Source organism: Vicugna pacos, chromosome 23 (assembly GCF_048564905.1).
Source record: "Vicugna pacos chromosome 23, VicPac4, whole genome shotgun sequence".
Lineage (NCBI taxonomy): Eukaryota > Metazoa > Chordata > Mammalia > Artiodactyla > Camelidae > Vicugna > Vicugna pacos.
Window position 1 is genome coordinate 7,427,164 of NC_133009.1, and position 18,706 is coordinate 7,445,869.

The 18,706-nt window shown below is 49.2% G+C and overlaps 1 protein-coding gene and 1 non-coding gene across 2 annotated transcripts; one reads left to right on the forward strand and one right to left on the reverse strand.

The window, feature by feature from the left end:
* Positions 1–369: 369 nt before the first annotated feature.
* Positions 370–442, reverse strand: TRNAG-ACC (transfer RNA glycine (anticodon ACC)). The gene has a single exon. It is a non-coding gene; the product is annotated as a tRNA-Gly (tRNA).
* A 6,128-nt stretch (positions 443–6,570) lies between these two features.
* Positions 6,571–8,785, forward strand: BTG2 (BTG anti-proliferation factor 2). Its single transcript, XM_006218489.4, has 2 exons — positions 6,571–6,851; positions 8,321–8,785. The coding sequence occupies exons 1-2, from the start codon at positions 6,698–6,700 to the stop codon at positions 8,653–8,655; spliced, it is 489 nt and encodes a 162-aa protein (XP_006218551.1). The 5' UTR covers positions 6,571–6,697; the 3' UTR covers positions 8,656–8,785.
* Positions 8,786–18,706: the final 9,921 nt, after the last annotated feature.

Sequence of the window (18,706 nt, forward strand, 5' to 3'; positions counted from 1 at the left end):
TTGAATTGAAGGACACACTCCTCCCTGTCTTAGGTCAGCCATTGCCAAATAGGAATGTGGAACCAGTGGTAACGGATATTCCAGTTTTTAAATTTTTAAAATTTAATATAAGTTTTATGTGATGCAGGAGCCTTCATCAGGAAATGAAGTCCCAAAGAAGTGGTTAAACCTGAGTTGTTTTTTTTTTTAATTCGAGTATAGGTAATTTACACAGATGTTCTGATTTTTAAAGAGAAATAATAATTCTAGGGTTTTTTTTTTGATATGACACTTCCTAATAGTTAAATGTTGACAACTAATTTTGGAGGGGGGTGGGGGTTAATTAGGTTTATTTGTTTGTTTATTTATTTATTTATTTATTTAATTTAATAGAGGTGCTGGGGATTGAACCCAGGACCTCGTGCGTGGTAAGCACGCACTCTACCACTGAGCTATACCCTCCCCTGCCAGACAAATAATTTCTTAAACGCTTGAACGGTATACAACACACGATACACAGACCGAACAGTATGTACCTGGGACTGAGTCAGCTCTGCCTCACAGGCTTCCAGCTTGTGACTTCTGAGCTACACAGACGATATTCAGGAGAGAGTTGAGTAAACTGGGAAGAAATCCAGACACTGTCTACTTTGGACAACTATGACCCTCTTGGCTCCCAAGTTTGCCTGTGGGTATGTTAAAATAGGAAGTTGGACACTTTGGATTATTAAATAGTAGGATCTCCTACATCACTTCTGACTCCAGATGGAAGGTCTGTGGTGTCTGGCTTACTAAGGCTTTCCAAAAAAGAGTTGGTTGGAGAAATACTCAGATGGATGTGTGACCTCTGCTTGGCCAGTATAACTGTATGGGAAGAGGAAACGTGCAAATCCAATAGGTAAGTACTTTAGTCTCATACCCTCCTTTTTATCATTCATGTGATCATTTTATCAAGCATGTACTTTATGAGGAACAAAAAGCCAGGCGCCATGAGGTACCAAAGGATGGACCCACAGGTGCTGTGCTCAGTAAGGCTTGGAGAGGCCCAGGTTCCTTCAGCCACCTGATGTCTGGCGGGCTCTCCGGTCGGTGGCAGCAGGTGGAGCCTGCATCTGCCACAGGTATTTCTGCTCATCACCTGGAAATCGCGTGGTTCTGATACTTTGCAGGTGAGAGGCCGCTTGGGGCCTGCAGCCTTCACCCCACCACCCTCTGTGGCTGCTCTCATCCCTTGCTGTGCAGATGCCTGGTACCTCGGAGTGTCTGGGTCCCGGCTGGAGCAGGCATCTTGCTCAGCACATCCCGGTGGCTCACTTTCCTATCAGGAAGTTCTTCTGCTGCCTAATTTAAGTGCTTTTTGTACAGTGGAATCTTTTTTTTTTTTGCCTCTATCTTCAGACCGAATAGAGGAATGGGTGACTTTTTCTTTTTAATAGACTTTATTCTTTTAGAGCAGTTTCAGGTTGACAGCAAAAATACAGAGTTCGCACATAGCCCTCCTCTCCCACACACACATACTCCCCTACCTTCAACTTCCCTCATCAGTGTGGCATATTTGGTACAATTGATGAACCAACATGAGCACATTATTATCAGCCGAGGTCCATAGTTCACATTAGGGCTCACTCTTTATGTTGTACATTCTATGGGTTTTGACAAATGCATAATGACGTGTAGTCACCACTATGGTATCAAACAGAATAATTTCATCGTCCTAAAAATCCCCTGTGCTCCCTCTAAGGAATGGGTGACTATACAGTTTTCTGAGTCTTCTCCAGCCCTCTGTTTGTTCTCAGAAATGGTCCTTAGGGACTTGGAAATTGCTGTGACCTGGGGATTAAAAACCCATTTCCATATTTATATTTTAACCAAGCCTTCCTTTAGTCCAGATGGGTAGTTTTCCACTTAACCCTAATCATCTTTGCATTATCTATTTCTGTCCGTGTTCTCAGTTTGCTTTGGGGGACAAGGAGGGGTTTAAAGTCAGAAACTTAAAAAAAACCTTTTTAACCAGTCTTTGCGGGGTGGGGTGGGGGAGGTAATTAGGTTTTTATTTAATTTATTTATTTTAATGGAGGTACTAGGGATGGAATCTAGGACCTTGTGCATGCTAATCATGTGCTCTCCCACTGAGAAACTTTTAAAAAAGCTAATATCCCCTTCTTCCTTACAGTCTTCGTTAGCAGGTTCTAAGGACAACATCATCTTTTTTCTGTCCTTGATTCCTGTTCCTGATTCTAAAAAATAACTCCCAGACTAGCTGGCCTAGAGGTGATCTTGAAGGATACAACTTTGTGAGAAGATGACAGGGAACTCTGAAAGATGTCTTGGACATTACCCAGTGGTGATTGCAAAGAATTGTGACTATATTTAGCAGCATTGCCCCTCTGATCAGAAAGTTAGGAAGGAAGAGGCATCTGTCCCCCACTGGGTGATGGTGTTGATTGGCTCTGAGCAGCAGAGCAAGGCTGTCACCAATGAGGCCTGAAACAAGAAAAGATCAAACTAGCATTTATTCCAGCCACACTCAGATGCGCCTGCTAAAATGTGCTCTTCCTGCCAAAATACATGCTTCACCGAAACACTCACACTTCATAACATGATGTGCTTTAGTATGTACTATTATAAGTACATGTTAACACCTGCAAACACATATCCATACTCCCTCCTGTCCACAAATATCGTGCGCATTTAAGTATGTACACTCACTATAAACAGAATAAATACGGATACACACACACACATAGACACATGGGCGCTCACACAGACCTGCTGAAACTACGTACTGGGCAGTGGAGGGGTGAGCTGCTGTCATCTTCCTCTGCCTGCCAGTTGGATTTCCTCAACCTCAGTTTTCTACATGTGCTCCGATACGGGGAGGTAACCTTGACAACCATGCCAAGGCTCTGTGGGCAAACAGGATGCTGAGAAAGACATCACATACGTGATCTGGCTGCTCCTGGCTGGGGAATGGAGAACAAGGCGGGTGTGATGACCCCACAGACCGGGCCAGGGCTGGAACCTGACTGGGGATTCTGTATGGGTTCTGCGTGGGGATTTGGTCTGAGGAGGGCAGTCAGGGATGCTGTGGGTCACTCTAGTGGGCCCACACAGGTAGGCTATGCAAGTGGGTGAGGTGGGCATGCAGGACCAGAGGAGCCATTGGGTGGGGTCACAGGGCACAGAAGAAGTTTCTGGTCCAGTTGGGGCATAAACTGGCATCCACCTCCACCCCTCCCCTACCTGCCCACTTGGCAGTAGGTGGAGTCACAGGCCAGCACAGTGTGTGAGGGCATTTAATGTTCAAAATTCAACTCAAGGCCCTTGGGTGGGGGAGGGGTAGAGATAAGTCAGGAGGAAGAAGAGAAGAGGGAGAGAGGTACTCACTGTTCCTACCCTGATGCTCAAACTACACCTTGGCTATGCCAAGGAAAGGGAGGCAGCAGGCAGCATGCAAAGGGGGGAAGAAGAAGTGAAATCTGGACTTTTGAGCTTCTGAGGAGCTGGATCCTAGCTGTTTAATGGCAGTTTCAGAAAATTTCTAAAGTAATTTGGATTATTCTAAGGTCAAATGTATTTGGCTTTAAAAGAAACTAATTGAGAATCGAAATCCTGAGTTGGGTACAACTACACCGTAGAGTGACTTGGAAACTTCGAATGTTGGGTAAATTAAACTTCCTCTCCCTAGGCTTGTATGTAGAAAGAAAAGAGGATGACAAAGTGGTTGAGGGGGAGGGGATAGCTCAGCAACAGGACGTGTGCTTAGCATGCATGAGGTCCTGGGTTCAATCCCCAGTACCTCCATTTCAGTAAATAAACCTAATTAACCCCCCCGAAAACAGAGTGATTTAAGTGCTTTCTGGTTCTCATTGATTATCAGTGCCCTGTACTAAGCTCAGGAACTAATCACCAATAATGAAATTAAGACACTCCCCGGGTAACAGGGGAGTGGGGGGGATAAGACCTCCTTGCTCCTGTCCCCAGAATGTAGACTGTTTCCTCCCAGTTCATTGCATCATCATGTAGGTCAACATCTCTGTGGGACCAGGCACGATCAGGGGCTATTGTAACAATAGCACAGGGACTCCATGGTCTAATGAAGACATTAGACGTCAGCAGATCCAGTGCCAGTTATGGCTCTATTGAGAACTAGCTGTGTGACCTGGTTGGTGAGTGATACAAAAACCTACATAAAGACAGAGTTCTGTTTCCCAAGGCAAAAACAGGTGATGGTCTGTCACCAGACTTTTTTCATCAATTATGGACTAAAGCAAAGCTGGGAACACCAAACCCAGGAAGATGTTAAGTATTTTAAGATTTAGGTTTCCTGACCAGTTTCCTGACCTCCCTGGCAGTTGACCTTGGTCCGTTCTGGTCTTGCTGACACCTGATCTCTTTGTTCAATGTACTAAAGGTTATCTTGTTTACAGTCCCAACCTTGTTTCCTATAATACACTGGTTCCCACTCAATGAGCAGAGGTAAGAGTCTTATCTGGCCTGATCCAACTTTGGAGAGGAGCCAGTGAAGTAGCCACCTAAGAGACATGTTCAGTGCCAAAATACTAGAATTCCAGGGCATTTTGGTGAGCAATATGAAGCAATGGAGCAGAATATTTGAAATCTGAACAGCCCTGGAAATGGAGGACATAAAAGTATAGTAACCTGTTTTCAAGCAGCATGTAAACTGTTGTTGAGACAAGATGTCAACTCCTAAAAAGGTCACTAACAATACCAAACAACAGATTATAAATGTCGGGTGAATGGTATAGATAGCATTAATTCTGTAGTGAGAGAGTGGTTAGCACAGGTGTTCAAGGTGGAGGACCAAGCTTAAGCTGTGCCTTCAGGAGTGTGAGGAATTGGGAAAGATGGGAAGGAGGCAGTGAGGTATCCAGGAGATAATGATATGAGGTACGGTGCAGCTGGACCAGGCACATTCAGGCATACGTGGAATGGGGACCATGTAACAGGGCAGGGATAGGGATCATGGGCAAAATGCTTAGGGCTCTGCTCTGATGCTTAGAGAACAGTGAGGAGAGTGACCTTGGAGCACAAAGTGGCAGAAACCTAAAAAGGTAGGTAGGGCCAAATTATGAAAGTTCTTAACTGTTAAGTGAAGGAGTCTAGGCTTAATGCAGTGGACAAATGGAGGGTGTCTCAGAATGATCTGAGTGGAAGAAGAGCAAGTGAATGCAGAACTATAGGAAGGGAAGTCTACTAACAGTGGGAAAGGTGATTTGGGGATGGGGTTTGACAGAGTCCACGACAATCATTTAGTTATGAAGAAGCAACAGGTCTTGTGCTTGGATCTGAGGAGCAAAGTACAAGGTGAAGCCAAAAGCGAGTCTGAGTTTTCTGGGTGGAGTGATGAGGGAAATGATGGCATCTCTGACAGAAATGGAGATCAGGAAGGGACCTGGCCGTAGAGAAGACAGTGGGCTTAGACTGCCATTGAGGTGGTGGCTGCACATCCAGGAGGAGAGACAGGGCCAGTGGTAGGAGGGGCAGGATGAGAGACACGTGGGCAGACTGTAGACAGGAAAGTCAACTGTAAAAAAGTAAACACCACAATGGACAACACGGACAGGATCTGAGGAAAGAAAAGTGGAGAGAAAAGGGAAGGGGAGTGAGTGGACATAGTGAAGGAAAGGGGACGGGGAGGGATCCAGGGCAGACACAGCCAGCGAAGGAGGCAGAAAAGCCTGGGGTCAAGGAAAAGGAGGGGAGACTGCCAGAAAAAGGTGTTCAGTGGGGGCCAGAGTTCAGGGTAAGAATTTACAGAGATTACTGGGTTTGACTCATGTAACATATATATAGGGGTCACCTATGTATGCTGGACCCTGAGTTACTGGTTATCCCCACTCAGCAGAGCTCTAGGCGTGCCTGTGATGGTGCCAGGTCCTGAGCAGGGTCCCGGGTGTAGAAGAGGGAGACGGAAAATTCATGCAACATCTCCTCCACCCCGACCCACCCAATACTAGGTGAGACTCGGGTGTTTCTAGGCAAAAGAAAGAGCACTGCTGTGGGAGAAGAGTGGAACCTGTTGGGGAAGTTGGTATTGCTGTGGAAGTAAATAGATTTAGTCCCCATTTCCAGAGGGCCAAAAGGAGCCCATGCCGACTAGTTAAGAAACACGACAACGGGGTAAAATGGTGAGAAAGCGTCTGGGTGAGTGGTTCTGACTGTATGTGGCTGAAAATGTGGAGAAAAGGAGACCGCCTGGGAGAGGGGCTGTCTGTGAAGGCTTCTTGGAGGAGGTGGCCTTTCACCCGTCTGGAGGATGGGCGGAGAGAAGAAGTCGGGGCATTCCCAGCCTGCAGCGCCGCTCTCCTTTGCAGACAGCCTTGGGTCCCTTCCTGGCTCCCCCTTCTCCTCCCGCCTCCCTGGGCTCGCAAACCCGGCTCGGGTTCCCAGCACTGACGTCAGCAGGCGATGACCTCAGCGCTGAGGAGGCAGCTGGGGTGGGGTGGGGGCGGAGCCGGGACGCGGGGCCGGGCGGGGCGGGCGCCGGGCTCCGCCCCCATCCGCTGACGGCGGCCAATGGGCTCCGCCGCTGGCTCCCCCGCCTCTCGGAACAGTATGAAAGGCGAGTCTCGGGTAAAGTCCGGGCAGAGCCCGAACCGCGGCCCAGCGAGTGGTTGCTTGCGGACCTGCACGTCCTACCGGAAGCCGCTCACTTATCCCTTTCGCCACCACCGCTCCCTGAGCCGCTCACGACATGAGCCAGGCCCGCTGGACCGGGAAGAGAACGGACATGCTCCCGGAGATTGCTGCCGCTGTGGGTTTCCTCTCCAGCCTCCTGAGGACCCGGGGCTGCGTGAGCGAGCAGCGGCTTAAGGTTTTCAGCGGGGCTCTCCAGGAGGCACTGACAGGTGAGCCCGTGCGGAGGGTCCTGGGGCCAGTGGAACCCTGCCAGCGGGGCTCGGCGTCTTTCCTCTCCACCTAGGTCAGGGTTCCCCACTCGAGCACCTCCGGGACTCGGTACCCTCCAGCTCCTGGGACAACCCGCTGTCTACCCCGCCCCCGCTCCATTCCCTTGGGTCATGTCTCGCCTCCCCAGCCCTGCTCTCGGGTCGCGATCCGTGGTGGTGCTGGCAGGGCGCGTCCCTCCACACTGTCGCAGGCGCAGACCCTAGTCCTGAGTGCGATCCCGAGTACCCGCCTTACGCCCCCGAATAGGGGTAGTTGCGCGTCTGAGTGCGGGCTTTTCTCCCTCGCTGGACCCTGATGTCCGCGAAGGACCCTGAAGGCGACAAAGCCCGATCCGCCGATGGGGCCCTTGTGGAACAAGAAGGCGCAACTGAACCGTCTCAACAGCTCGGAGCCCAGCAGTGGTTCAGGCCTCCGGGGCTGCGCTGTGCCTGGGCCTGTTTCTGACTCGCTCGAAGTTGGAATCCGGGCCCCCTTTGTATTCTCTGGCCCCCCCTTAGCCATCTGCCACCTATTATGGCTCCGAGAGAGCCTTGTATGTAGTAACTACTCTCTATGGGCGTGCGTGTTGGGGCCGGGGGCGGTGCGGCCTGAGACCGGGGAGGCTGATGAGATAAACAGCCTCGGGCTAGGGGGAGACCTATCTCCCGGTTGCTTCTAGCTGGTTGGCCGACGGTCTTGGGCAATGATAGCCGTCCCTGAACGTGCCCACACATATCCTGCCTTCTGAGGAACAACCTATGTTTCATCAAAACATCCCATTTTTGCCTCCCTGAGCCACTGCTACAGGTCTCTGATTTTTTCGAGGAGGCAGAGGGAGCCACTGAGGCACAGAGTGGGAGACAGGATGACTTGCTGTGGGTCTGACAGTGATGGCAGCCTCCTTGGCCTTGAAACTTCAGCTCACAGGTCTCCAGAGGCCCTCCCTGGACATGCCAGCCCCAGTCGCACCCCTCCTCCTTAGACAAGAGATATGCTAAAAGCAATATGCTGGCTATAAGGGATTGCCCACAGCCCTTCCCCTTCATTCTGGTGACCAATAATACTACTATAAATGCATTTGGCTTTTTGAGTTCACATGGTATTGATATGTTGGATCACTATGTAAATTTAAAGATGTCATAAACAGCATTTATTACCTTGGTTAAAAAAATACAATATACACACACACCCCTGTGCTAGAAGGAGGGATCTTTCTGGTCCACCCCTCCCCCCCCTTTTTTCTTTCTGCTGCAGTGGCAGGAAAGTTTCAAGAAGGTCCTGAGATTCATGGGAAACCTTATTGCTCACGCTTAAAGTCACTGGGTCCCTTCCTCTCTTTCTCTCTCTTTTCCCCATCCCCCTTGTGGTTGCCTCCACGTCCCAGCTGTTCTTCTAACCAGGGTATACTCCCCTTGTCCTGTCTCCACAGAGCACTACAAACACCACTGGTTTCCTGAAAAGCCATGCAAGGGCTCTGGCTACCGCTGCATCCGGATCAACCAGAAGATGGACCCCATCATCAGCAAGGTGGCCGCGCGGATCGGGCTCAGCCAGCCCCAGCTGCGCCAGCTGCTGCCCAGCGAGCTGACCCTGTGGGTGGACCCCTACGAGGTGTCCTACCGCATCGGGGAGGATGGCTCCATCTGCGTCCTGTACGAGGAGGCCCCGCTGGCTGCCTCCTACGGGCTCCTCACCTGCAAGAACCAGATGCTGCTGGGCGGGAGCAGCCCCTCGAAGAACTACGTCATGGCGGTCTCCAGTTAGACCCCTGCCGCCCCACCTGGCACTCTACTGTACTCACTCTGCCATGACAACAGGCCACTGCATACCTCAACCTGGGGAACTGTATTTTAAATGAAGAGCTATTTATATATATATATATATTTTTTTTTTTTTTTAAGAAAAGGGGAGGGAAAAAAAACCAAAAGATTTTTTTTTTAAGAAAAAATCCTTCAAGGGAGCTGCTTGGAAGTGGCCTCCCCAGGTGCCTTCAGAGAGAATTGTTGTGCGCTTGAGTCTGGGAGCCAGTGACTGTGAGATTTGGGGGAGTGGTCAGGGGGTGGGCCTGGCCAAGGAGAGATGGGAGAAGCTTGGCCAGCACCCCAGGAGGATGTGAGAGGGAGCAGGCAAGGTTAGCAGCTGTGAATGAGAGTGGTCAGGATCTGTCCTGTGAGCAAAGAGATGCTGAGTTCAAACCTTCCACTCTCCCCACTGGGACACCTGCAGCCCTGGCCCCTCAGGGGCATTCAAGCCTGGACTGAAATCATACTATGTTGCCTAATCTTTTTTATTTTTCTGGTAAGATTCTAAGCAGAGAGTGAAAAGGCCTCTCCTGATTCCTTCTGTCCTGAGCAGCTTTTCCTGAAATTGTGACTTGTTCCTAACTCTATTCTCAGGGGCCTGTAGGCACTGCTTCCCACCAGGAATCTAAAGCTTTGTGTTTTGTGGGGGTCAGGGTGAGCAGGGGTGGGAGGAGGTTATTGGAGCTGGGACAGAAGGGTACTCTGCACAAAACTTTTGTCTTGCTATGTGCTGCTTTCTGTGTGAGTATGTGTGGTGAGTAACTTGGGGGGTAGGGATTTGCAATGGAATTTTGGGATCCAAAAGAGTATCCATGGGGATGTTTTTTGCCTAAAAACCCTTCTTTTTGGAACCACACAAAAGTCCTAATATGCTGCTGCCATTATCCCTTCGAGAGGTGGCTCAAAAAACTACAGGGAACTCCAGGTCCATGATTACTGCCTTCTTTTTAAAAGCACAACACTCCTCTTTAACCGTCCCTGCTCCTGTCCCCCTTCTGGCTGAGTCGTGGAGCGACCCTCTTTTCTAGGACAAGAGTTCTCCGTCACTGTGCAATATGGCCTCCGGGCTCCCAGGAGGGTCTGCAGGGGGACTGGCTCTCACAGCCTCCTGGTGCCCCTGGTGGGCTTAGGGAACCATCTCTCGCTCTGCCCTTGGGTCTGTGGCTGGCTGCTCAGCCTTGCAGATACGTCTTGGCTGAGTAGCAGAACGCCCCACGTTCTGCAGGACTGCTTGGTGTTCTTGTAGGGCTGACACTAAAAGCCGAACTTTGGGCATTGTTTTCTTTCCTCCCTGGTGCTCAGAGCACCTGCTGGGAGAGGTTGCTGTCTCCCTCAGTACAATCCAAATTTGTCTGTAGACTTGTGCAATATGTGCTGTTCTGGGCTGGAGAAAAATAGAAATCTACACAGGGAAGAAATCCCCTTCCTTCAGTTTCTCCGTGACATTAGTTAGGGGGGTCCTCATAAGGCCTTGAGCTTTCCCAAACATGGATCCCCTTCAGAAGGACGTAGCAGGAACATCTGGTCAACCTGGCTACCCTGCTGCTGTTGCCCCATAGTGAGCAGCCTTCCTCCCCACTGCCAGTCTCCTCTCCCGGACTTCCTAAGAACTCAATTCTGACTCAAAGGTGCTATTTACCCAACACGCTCCCTACCCATCCCTGCCAGTTCTGCCTCTTCGACTCTCCAGATGGCGAGCTACCTCCCCAGACCCTGTTTCCAGTCTTCATTGCTTTAATGTTCATTTCAGCCCCGTGGACCCAAGAGCTCATTTTCTGGCTTGTGGGTTGAAACAAAGCTGTGAATCTCTGCAGATCGTGTTGTTGCATCTTGTCTGCAAACAGGTCTCTGCCTTTTTATCAGCAGCCTCATGGTCTCAATGCTGAATCTTTTCTCTCTTTGACGTTCACTTTAAAAACAGCAAACCACTCAGAGCTGGACTGTTGAGCAGGCCTGTCTCTCCTACTAAGTAAAAATAAATAATAGTACATTTGTAAGCTAGTCTGACTGCAAAGACAAAGGTTACTAATTGTATAATAGTGTTTTTATATGGAAGAATGTACAGCTTTATGGACAAATGTACACCTTTTTTTGTTACTTTAATAAAAACGTAGCAGGTGAAGTCGTGTGGTGTAGGGAAGGTAAAATTCCCACGTCTCTAATTTGCATTTCCCTCAGATTCAAATCCTTTGTGTCTCAGTATTTCTCTTCATTTGCGTTCAGAAGATCAGTAGCATATGGCTGATAGGAAAGAAAAATCCAGGTGAGAAGTGGGGACATTTCCAAGCATCTCCTCTTTCCAGGGAAATAGCTCCTTACTTCCCTCCTTCAATGCATATTCTAACCTCCCTGTGAAAATACTGGGTGGGCCAGGGCTCCATTAGTCTGAGCATCCCATAGTCTAGCCAGGGCTCATCTGCATCCTGTTCTTGCTCAGCCTTAGTTGCTCTTATTCATTCATTCATTCATTCATTCATTCATTCATTCATTCAGCAAGCAGTTATTGTCAGTAGGTTCTAGGCACTAAAAAAATTTTATTGTCTTAATGATTAAGACACACAGCCTATCTCACAAACTGGGATGGTGAACAGGGGGCACCGAACCCCTTTCCACGTTGGGTAGAATCGTTTGAAATTTCTGGTCCAGGTTTTCTTGTCATCTGTGGGGCTCCCATTTGGCACCCACTCTTCCTATTAGATAAGAGAATTTGGGCCTTAGGCTGCGGGCACTGGAGCTGAACATGTGACTGAAGGCCAGTGTTACCAGTTGTCTAAAGAGCTGCTAATTCTGACGGCAAACACCAAGAGCAAAGGTTTGTAGCCCATTTATGACTCTCTGGCTGTATGGATAGGATCTATGCAAGGAAGCAAGAACAAACTTCATCATCTCTGACTCTCGGGTTTGATCCCTGAGATTCTGACACAGGCCTCCCTGCCCCCACTTCACTTGCTAACTCCCCAGTTCCCACTGAGGTCACAGGTACATTTTGACCTGGGCTAGCTTTATTTTCTTGGCCATAAGTGGGCTGTGAATTTCAAACATACTGACTCATGAACAATGCCCACCACCCAACACACACACTTCATTTCATACCTCCATGACCCTCATCAACAAACATGCGGTTTGACCTAGCTGTCCTGGATGGGGGGTAGGCCTGGGAAGCTGCGTGTGGCACCCTGGGAGGGTAGCTGAGCCAGGAGATGGGGATGGGGAAGCCAGCTCATCTGTATGAATAGAATTGGTTAGGGACACACTTTTTGGCAAGGAGTTCTATAAAGGAATGGTTCCACTTTCATTTCTAGCTTCTAACACAAACGTCCTAGGTACTTATTTGTAAGGACCCCCCTCCCCCCTTTTGGGTGTGAGGACAGGGTTAGGGCGAATTCTTGCCCATCCTGGTGTGCTCTCCTCTTATGCAGTATCAAGTCAGCATCCATCTTCTAGTTTCCTAACAGGCCCCATTCATGAAAGTGATTTCATTGTTCAGCGGAAGGCCTGAGATTCAGGGAGGGTTGTTTGGAGGCTAAGAGGGCATGATCGCTCACCCCTGTTTCCAAGCCGGGGAAACCACAGAATGGCGGATTGATCTTGGCGTTGCTGTTGACTCTAGGCAGATCAGTGGTCCCTCAATTTACATAAGAGGGTTCTGTGATCAAGCGGTGTGGGGTTTACTTTAGATCTGACCAATGTCAGAAGAGGTGGCGAGTCCCCCAGGGCCAGTGAGGGCTGTGGACAGGAAATGCTTGAGGAGCTGCAGTTGGTGACTCTTCTGTGTTCAGATACCAAGCATGTTTGGTTCATCCCGCTCTCGGTTTCCCCCACTTGGTAAACAGTGCCAGCCTGGGAGACCTGGACTCAGTCAGCTGTTTCTGGATGATAAATACCACCCCAGCGAGTGTAGATGAGGCCCTGAGAGCTGCAGATTAAGAGCCCATCCTGGTTCCTGATAAGGAGTTTTGGGTGGGGGACTCTGATGCTGCAACAAACGAGCCCCGGGGGAAGAAACCCACTTCTGAGAGGCCAGTGTCCGCGCCTCGAGCAGCCTGTGGTCAGGAAAGATAGGGAGGGCCCCTGGCTTCCAGGCCGGTTTTGGTAACTGGCCCAACAAAGCACGGTGTGATAGAAAAAGTTCTGGGCTGAGAGGGAGAATGTACGGGTTGTGGCCCGTGTTCCTCCTAACTAGCAGTGTGAGTCTGGACAAGCCCCTCAATTTTCCCGTCTCAGAAATTAGTGGGGCGGGAGGTGGTTGGGGGTGGATTCAATGACCTCTGATCCTTTCTTCAGCTTTTGGTTCTAAATCATTTCATTATCCTGGCAATCACTGGACGGCAAATTAGCACAATGATTATCATTATTTTCAGTTAGTTGAACTGAAAGTTCATTTGGGCTGGGAAGTGGAGTCGGTACCAACCTTCCCTTGGTTGGGTCAGACTCCTGCCTGATAAGGTTGCAATTTCCAAGTATAAGTGAGGCAAGAGATTGGAAGCTCTCATGTCAGGCTGCCCGGAGGTCTAACCTCAGCTCTGTCACCCACCTACTGGCTTTGAAACCTGGAGCAAATGACTTCACCAGGCCTCCGTTTCCCTATTTGTAAAATGGGATTAAGAATAGAACCCATCTCAAAATGTTATGAGGATTAAGATCCGTGTTCTACTTAGAATAGTGCTTTGCACATTTAAGTACTAAATGAGAATTGTGGCTTTACTAGAACTTAACCTCATCTCTTCAAGGGCTCTGAATTGGTCCTGAGATGAATAAGGACACTGACATTCTAGTAACTGGAAGGAAACCGCTATTAAAGTGATTGTTCCTACTAATGCCTCCGAGAGTGGCTGCAGTTAACACCGTCCCAGCAGGCTGTGACCTCTGTAAGTACCTGCTGACTGAATGAACAAACTCATGTCTGACCTTTGTCATTCTTGCTGAAATGGATGGTGTCTGTCCCAGACATCTGATCTCATTGGCCACGGAGCAGCTCTGACCTGTTGGCTCCATGGTCTGCCTGCGGGTTAATACCAAACCGGCTACGTGCTCATTCACACACCAAGTGGGTGGGGCAAGGGATTTTCCAATAACAACTTTGCTTATCTCCTTTCTGCCCACCTGTGGAATCACACCGACCTACTCTCCCTTCCCAGAAGAGAGAGAAATGGGGAGGTTGAGAAGGGCAAGGGTGGTGAGTTCTAGGGAGTTCTGACTTTCTCGCTACACTATTTCTTTGCAGAGCTGGCAAGAGAAAGGTCTGAGCTCAGTCTGAGAGGTTACCAGGGCCCCGGATAATGATCTTACGCAAACAAGTGGACCCTGGATGTGTAGCCCTTTCCCTTGCTTTGAGAGAAGCCTGGTGCTCTGAAACCCCACCAGCTCCAAGTCACTTTGTTCCCAGCTGCAGCCTGACCCTTCCCACAACAAGAGTGGGCCTTAATTCAGCCCTAGTGCAGTAAGCCTGAGAGGCTGCCCAGAGCACGTCAGGTGAGAGGAGGCTGTAGCCTGGTGGGCTGGAACCAGGGCTACTTTCTTTACCAGCAGGGAGGGGCCCTTTAAAGTTTAGGGGCGGGAATGAGGCCAGTCAGTCAATGAAGAGGATAGCTGGGCAGAGGTGCAGGGAACTTGGAAAGCCAGGTCAAACTTTGTCTGGAAAGGACCCCATCCCTTAGCTCTAGCCCACTGTCATCCTGGGAGACCAGCGATAGAAGACTTTGTAATTTTTCAAGAGAAACCTGAAACATAGACTTCTGTTTAACATCTCCTTACATTCTATTGATGATGACTAATACTTTTTAAAGTGTTAAACTATTTTTTTAAGTGCGTATCTGCGTAGGCCCCTAGTTTGTGACCTATGATGCCCCCGGACCACCTGCAAGTGGGGGTGTGGGGGTTTCTGACCCCACCCCCCATACTGACAGCAAGGCTTCGCACTGAGGACACGGACAGCAGGCTGTCACCATGGCTGCGATCTTTAGGAAGGAGCATCCCAGTATGGTCTTGGCAGAAACCAGAAGGCACACAGGGGCCTCTTCCCCTCCGGAGACGCACGTCTCCCTACCCTCAACTGGTACCCATTAACCTGGGCCTGCGACTGTGGCCTCTGGGCTTTTGCTCAAGGATGCTCTGCGCTTCTCCTACCCACCCACTTGATCTGGTTGACTCTTGCTCTCAAGATTTAGGCCACTTCGTCCAGGCAGCTTTTCTGTGACATTTCCCTTTCTCATTCTAGAACATGTGTTCCCATGATACTCAGTTGCTTCCTCTGTCCTGGTCCTTATAACCCTGTATTTGCAGCTAGAATGTAGGCCAGGGACCTTATCTGAGTAGTGACTGGTACTTAGTAGGTGTTAGTAAATATTGGTTGCATGAATGAATGCCAAAGTTGCCAAGAGTAGAGGCTAGTGGGTGAAAGGGATTTAGATGGGGGTGGGAGAGTAAAAATCAAGTCCATTCTGGGTCTGCTAGTGAGGGGTCCCAGCTCACAGTAGCTAACCTGTGATTGCACTTTCTTAAAATAAACAATCCTTTGAATCTTGCAGGCTCTTAGGTTTTTAAGCACCTGCCATTGAAATGTAAATATCACTTGGAGATGGGTGGCCACACCTTGAATCATAACCTGGGAGAACCTTAGTTGGCAATTAACTCCCTAGATGGGTTTACCCAGAAGATCATCACCCACCTGGAGAAGACAGGGCTGGGCTGTCATCAGGAAAGAATTATATTTAAAAAAATTGTTTTTATTTTTATTTTTTAGGAAAGAATTCTGACCGAGGAGGCAGGAGAGGACTCCACAGCTCCTGAACACTGATCCTGTCCACAGGAATCCTCCTTCCCACTGTCCACTCGGGAGGCCAGCCGCGGGGTGGTGGAATTAGCTCTGGGTTTAGGAGTTGGGAAATAGGGACCTTAGCTTCAGGTCTGATAATAACTAGGTAATAGGTGTCTTTGACAACAGACTGGTTGCTTCCCCTGTCTAAGCCTGTTTTCTCATCTGTAAAATGAGTCACACTAAATCACCTCTCACCATTCCATTTCCATTTGCAGATGGAGCAGGAAAATCTCTGATTCTTCTGTCCCATATGGGCCAGCACATATTAGACTGGCCCCTGTCACTCTTGAAATAACACAACAGGCCTCTACCTGCTCCACCACCTGGCCTGGCCAGCAGCCCGTGACAACTGAAAACTTGGTTTTTATCATGCCATTCCCTTCCTGCTGCCTTTCTTTGCCATCCTGAATCCCTTTGATGGGCAAATCAGACTCTCCCAGTCTTCCCAGCCCCAAACACTCTATGCAATGACCTGTGTGCCCCGGGACCCTTCACCTTGTCAGTTCTCACCTGTTCACCTTTCACTGCGGCCACGTCCACATTGGCAAGTTTCTCTGCTCTGATGATTACCATGGCCAAAAACGACTTGTGGAAGCGCTTTGACATGAACACCTACTGTGTGCTGAACATATGGACACTCCACCCAGTGAGTGCCTTATACACAGAATGTCTCAGGTGATGTCCACAAGCACACTGTGAGATATTGTTACCTCAAGTTCACAGATGGAGAAAGCAAAGAACCAGTAATTAGAGGAGGAGGCAGTGGAAACAGGTTTAAAACCCAGGTATGTCTCTTTCCAGAATCTATGCTTCTTCCTTTACCTGCTGCCTCTTGAGGAGGCCTTCTCTGAATAATTCTACTTGTCCTCTTTAACAACATTCTTACATCAGGGGTTTTCAGCATTTGTACATATGGTTTAAAACTGCTCACACTTTTATAACACATTTCTTACTCCAGAGCCTCTTAATAATATGTACACGCTATTTATTACTGTTTATACTTGTATGACAGTCAGCCCATCTTCAAAGTTGTGCCTTTGGTTGACGACTGGTGGCTTTGCAAGTTTGTATTCCCCTCTCCCACTGTTACCACACGCACCTCCGTGGGAGGAACCCTTGTGTTCTATTTCTTTTATAACCCCATATGCTGTCCACAACTTGGCACGAGACAGTCTGGCACGAGCCCACTGCCTGAGTCCACTGGCAGGGGAATGAAAGAAAGCGGGTTGAGTAAGCTGCGGTGTGCCCTCTCCCCACTGCCCTCTTCTAAAATCCTCCCACTCAGGACCTACAACGGAAATTGCCCAATTTGGGATTTCCTAAGAGGGGGTAAGGGAGCCCTGTGAGATAAGCCGCCCCTGCATACATGCACAGTTCCCAGCATGTGGTCTACACCCCAGCAAACTTGTTCTGGGGTGGCTTCTGATGCTAGGACTTCATCTGATCTTTTCGGTTGTCTGTTCCACCCACTACTTGAACCATAACAACTTAAAATAATAAGCAATGAGTAGGCAGATATGGACCCAGATCTAGGTAAATAAGTTTGGAAATAAATGGACCCTTATAGTTAACATAGGCAGATGCATCATTTAAGGATTGTGTCCTCACACCTGGACCATGGGTTTAAATTTATATGATCCGAAGAGGATTAGACTCTGAGAGTGAGGAAGCCGTGGAAGGAAGGAGAAGGGCAGAGGCTCAAGCCCTCTGAGGAGTCTCTCCTTTATGAGTGTTCTTGTCCTGGCTTTCAGAAAGCCAGTCTTAGAGGGGCATGATCCCGCTCCGTGTGTGTGTGTGTGTGTGTGTGTGTGTGTGCGTGTGTGTGTGTGTGCGCGCGTGTGTGTGTGTGTGTGCGCATGTGTGTGTGTGTGCGCGCGCGCACTGGGTTGTTGGGTGGTGGGGGAACGATGGAGCATTTGAGCAGCTCAGCTGGTAGTTCTCAGCAGCTGGTGGTGCCCAGAGGAAGTGCAATTAAGAACCAGGACCCCTCCCCCAGCTCCTCGCTGGCCTAACTAATCCCGCAAACCCTTTCTTTTCCTGGGCAGAGCGTCCGTCCCCTTGCCAGCTGCCAGGTCCTCCAGGTGTTTCCTGTTCGCTCTGTGTTTGCTGGCTGGGTGGCTGATGGTGGGGAGAGGGGGTCTGTTTTGGCTTCCCGTTTAGCCAATGGCAGCCAGTGTGGGGAGAGCGGTATCTGGGGAGAGCCGACCACAGACGGCAGCTGCCTCCTGACACCTGCCTTCCTGAGAGTGTATGAACAGTAAATGGGCCCAAGGAGGAAGGAGGTTTTCTCAGCAGGGCAGGGGCTCCTGTTGGGTCAGACCAGAGGGGTCATCACAAGTGAAATGTTCAGAAGCTTCCCACCCCAATTCCGCTTTCCCCAGGGGAAAGGGTCGAGGTCTGAAGTGTGGGTGACTACACGAACCCCAGAGCAAAGGCCTGCTTGCCCTGGAATCTAATGCCCATGTGACAAGCAGGGGTGGTGCTGGGTTACCCTCCACCATCCACTTGCCCAGAAGCAATGGCATTGCTCTCCAGGCAAAGGCAGAGAAAGGGGCCTTGAGAAAGCCTCTGTTGGTGCAAAGACAAACACTGTTTTGGGTTTCTCCCCGAATACTTTTCCCAGGAAAGTAGAGCAGTATTTATGGTTCAAGTTTCTCCATTTCAGTTGAAATGATCCATGCATTTGAGTGATTTCATTTATGTCTCCCTGGGAGGCTGTTGGCTTGGGGACCTGGGCTGTTTTTTGTTTTTGCTTTTTTGGGGGTGGGGGAGGGGGAGGTAATTAGGTTTATTTATTTGTTTTAATGGAGGTACTGGGGATCGAACCCAGGACCTTATGCATGCTAGGCATGCGCTATACCACTGAGCTACACCCTCCCCCTAGGACTGTCTGTTTTGATGCTGCATTGGATCCTCAGAGCTTATGTAGGGCCTGACACATAGTTGTCAGCAACATTGTAAATGAAGGAATGGGAATATTACCTCCTTAATCCTTTTCTGTCTTTGTTTGCAATGAGCTAAAGCAATAACACAATAATAAACAGCAGTAGTGAGCATTCACCACATAAATAATTTCATTAAATTCTCAGCATTGCTCCACTGGTTGGTGTTATTACCCCTGGACTAGAGGTGAAAAGCTGAAGGCTCAGGTAAGATGGAACAAATTTCCTACAGGCATACTGCAATTAAGTGACAA

Bases quoted from the DNA above. Each gene is read 5' to 3' on its own strand.
- BTG2 (XM_006218489.4), top strand. From the start codon at position 6,698: ATGAGCCAGGCCCGCTGGACCGGGAAGAGAACGGACATGCTCCCGGAG. The intron at 6,852-8,320 runs GTGAGCCCGTGC...CTGTCTCCACAG, and splicing joins TCTCCAGGAGGCACTGACAG to AGCACTACAAACACCACTGG.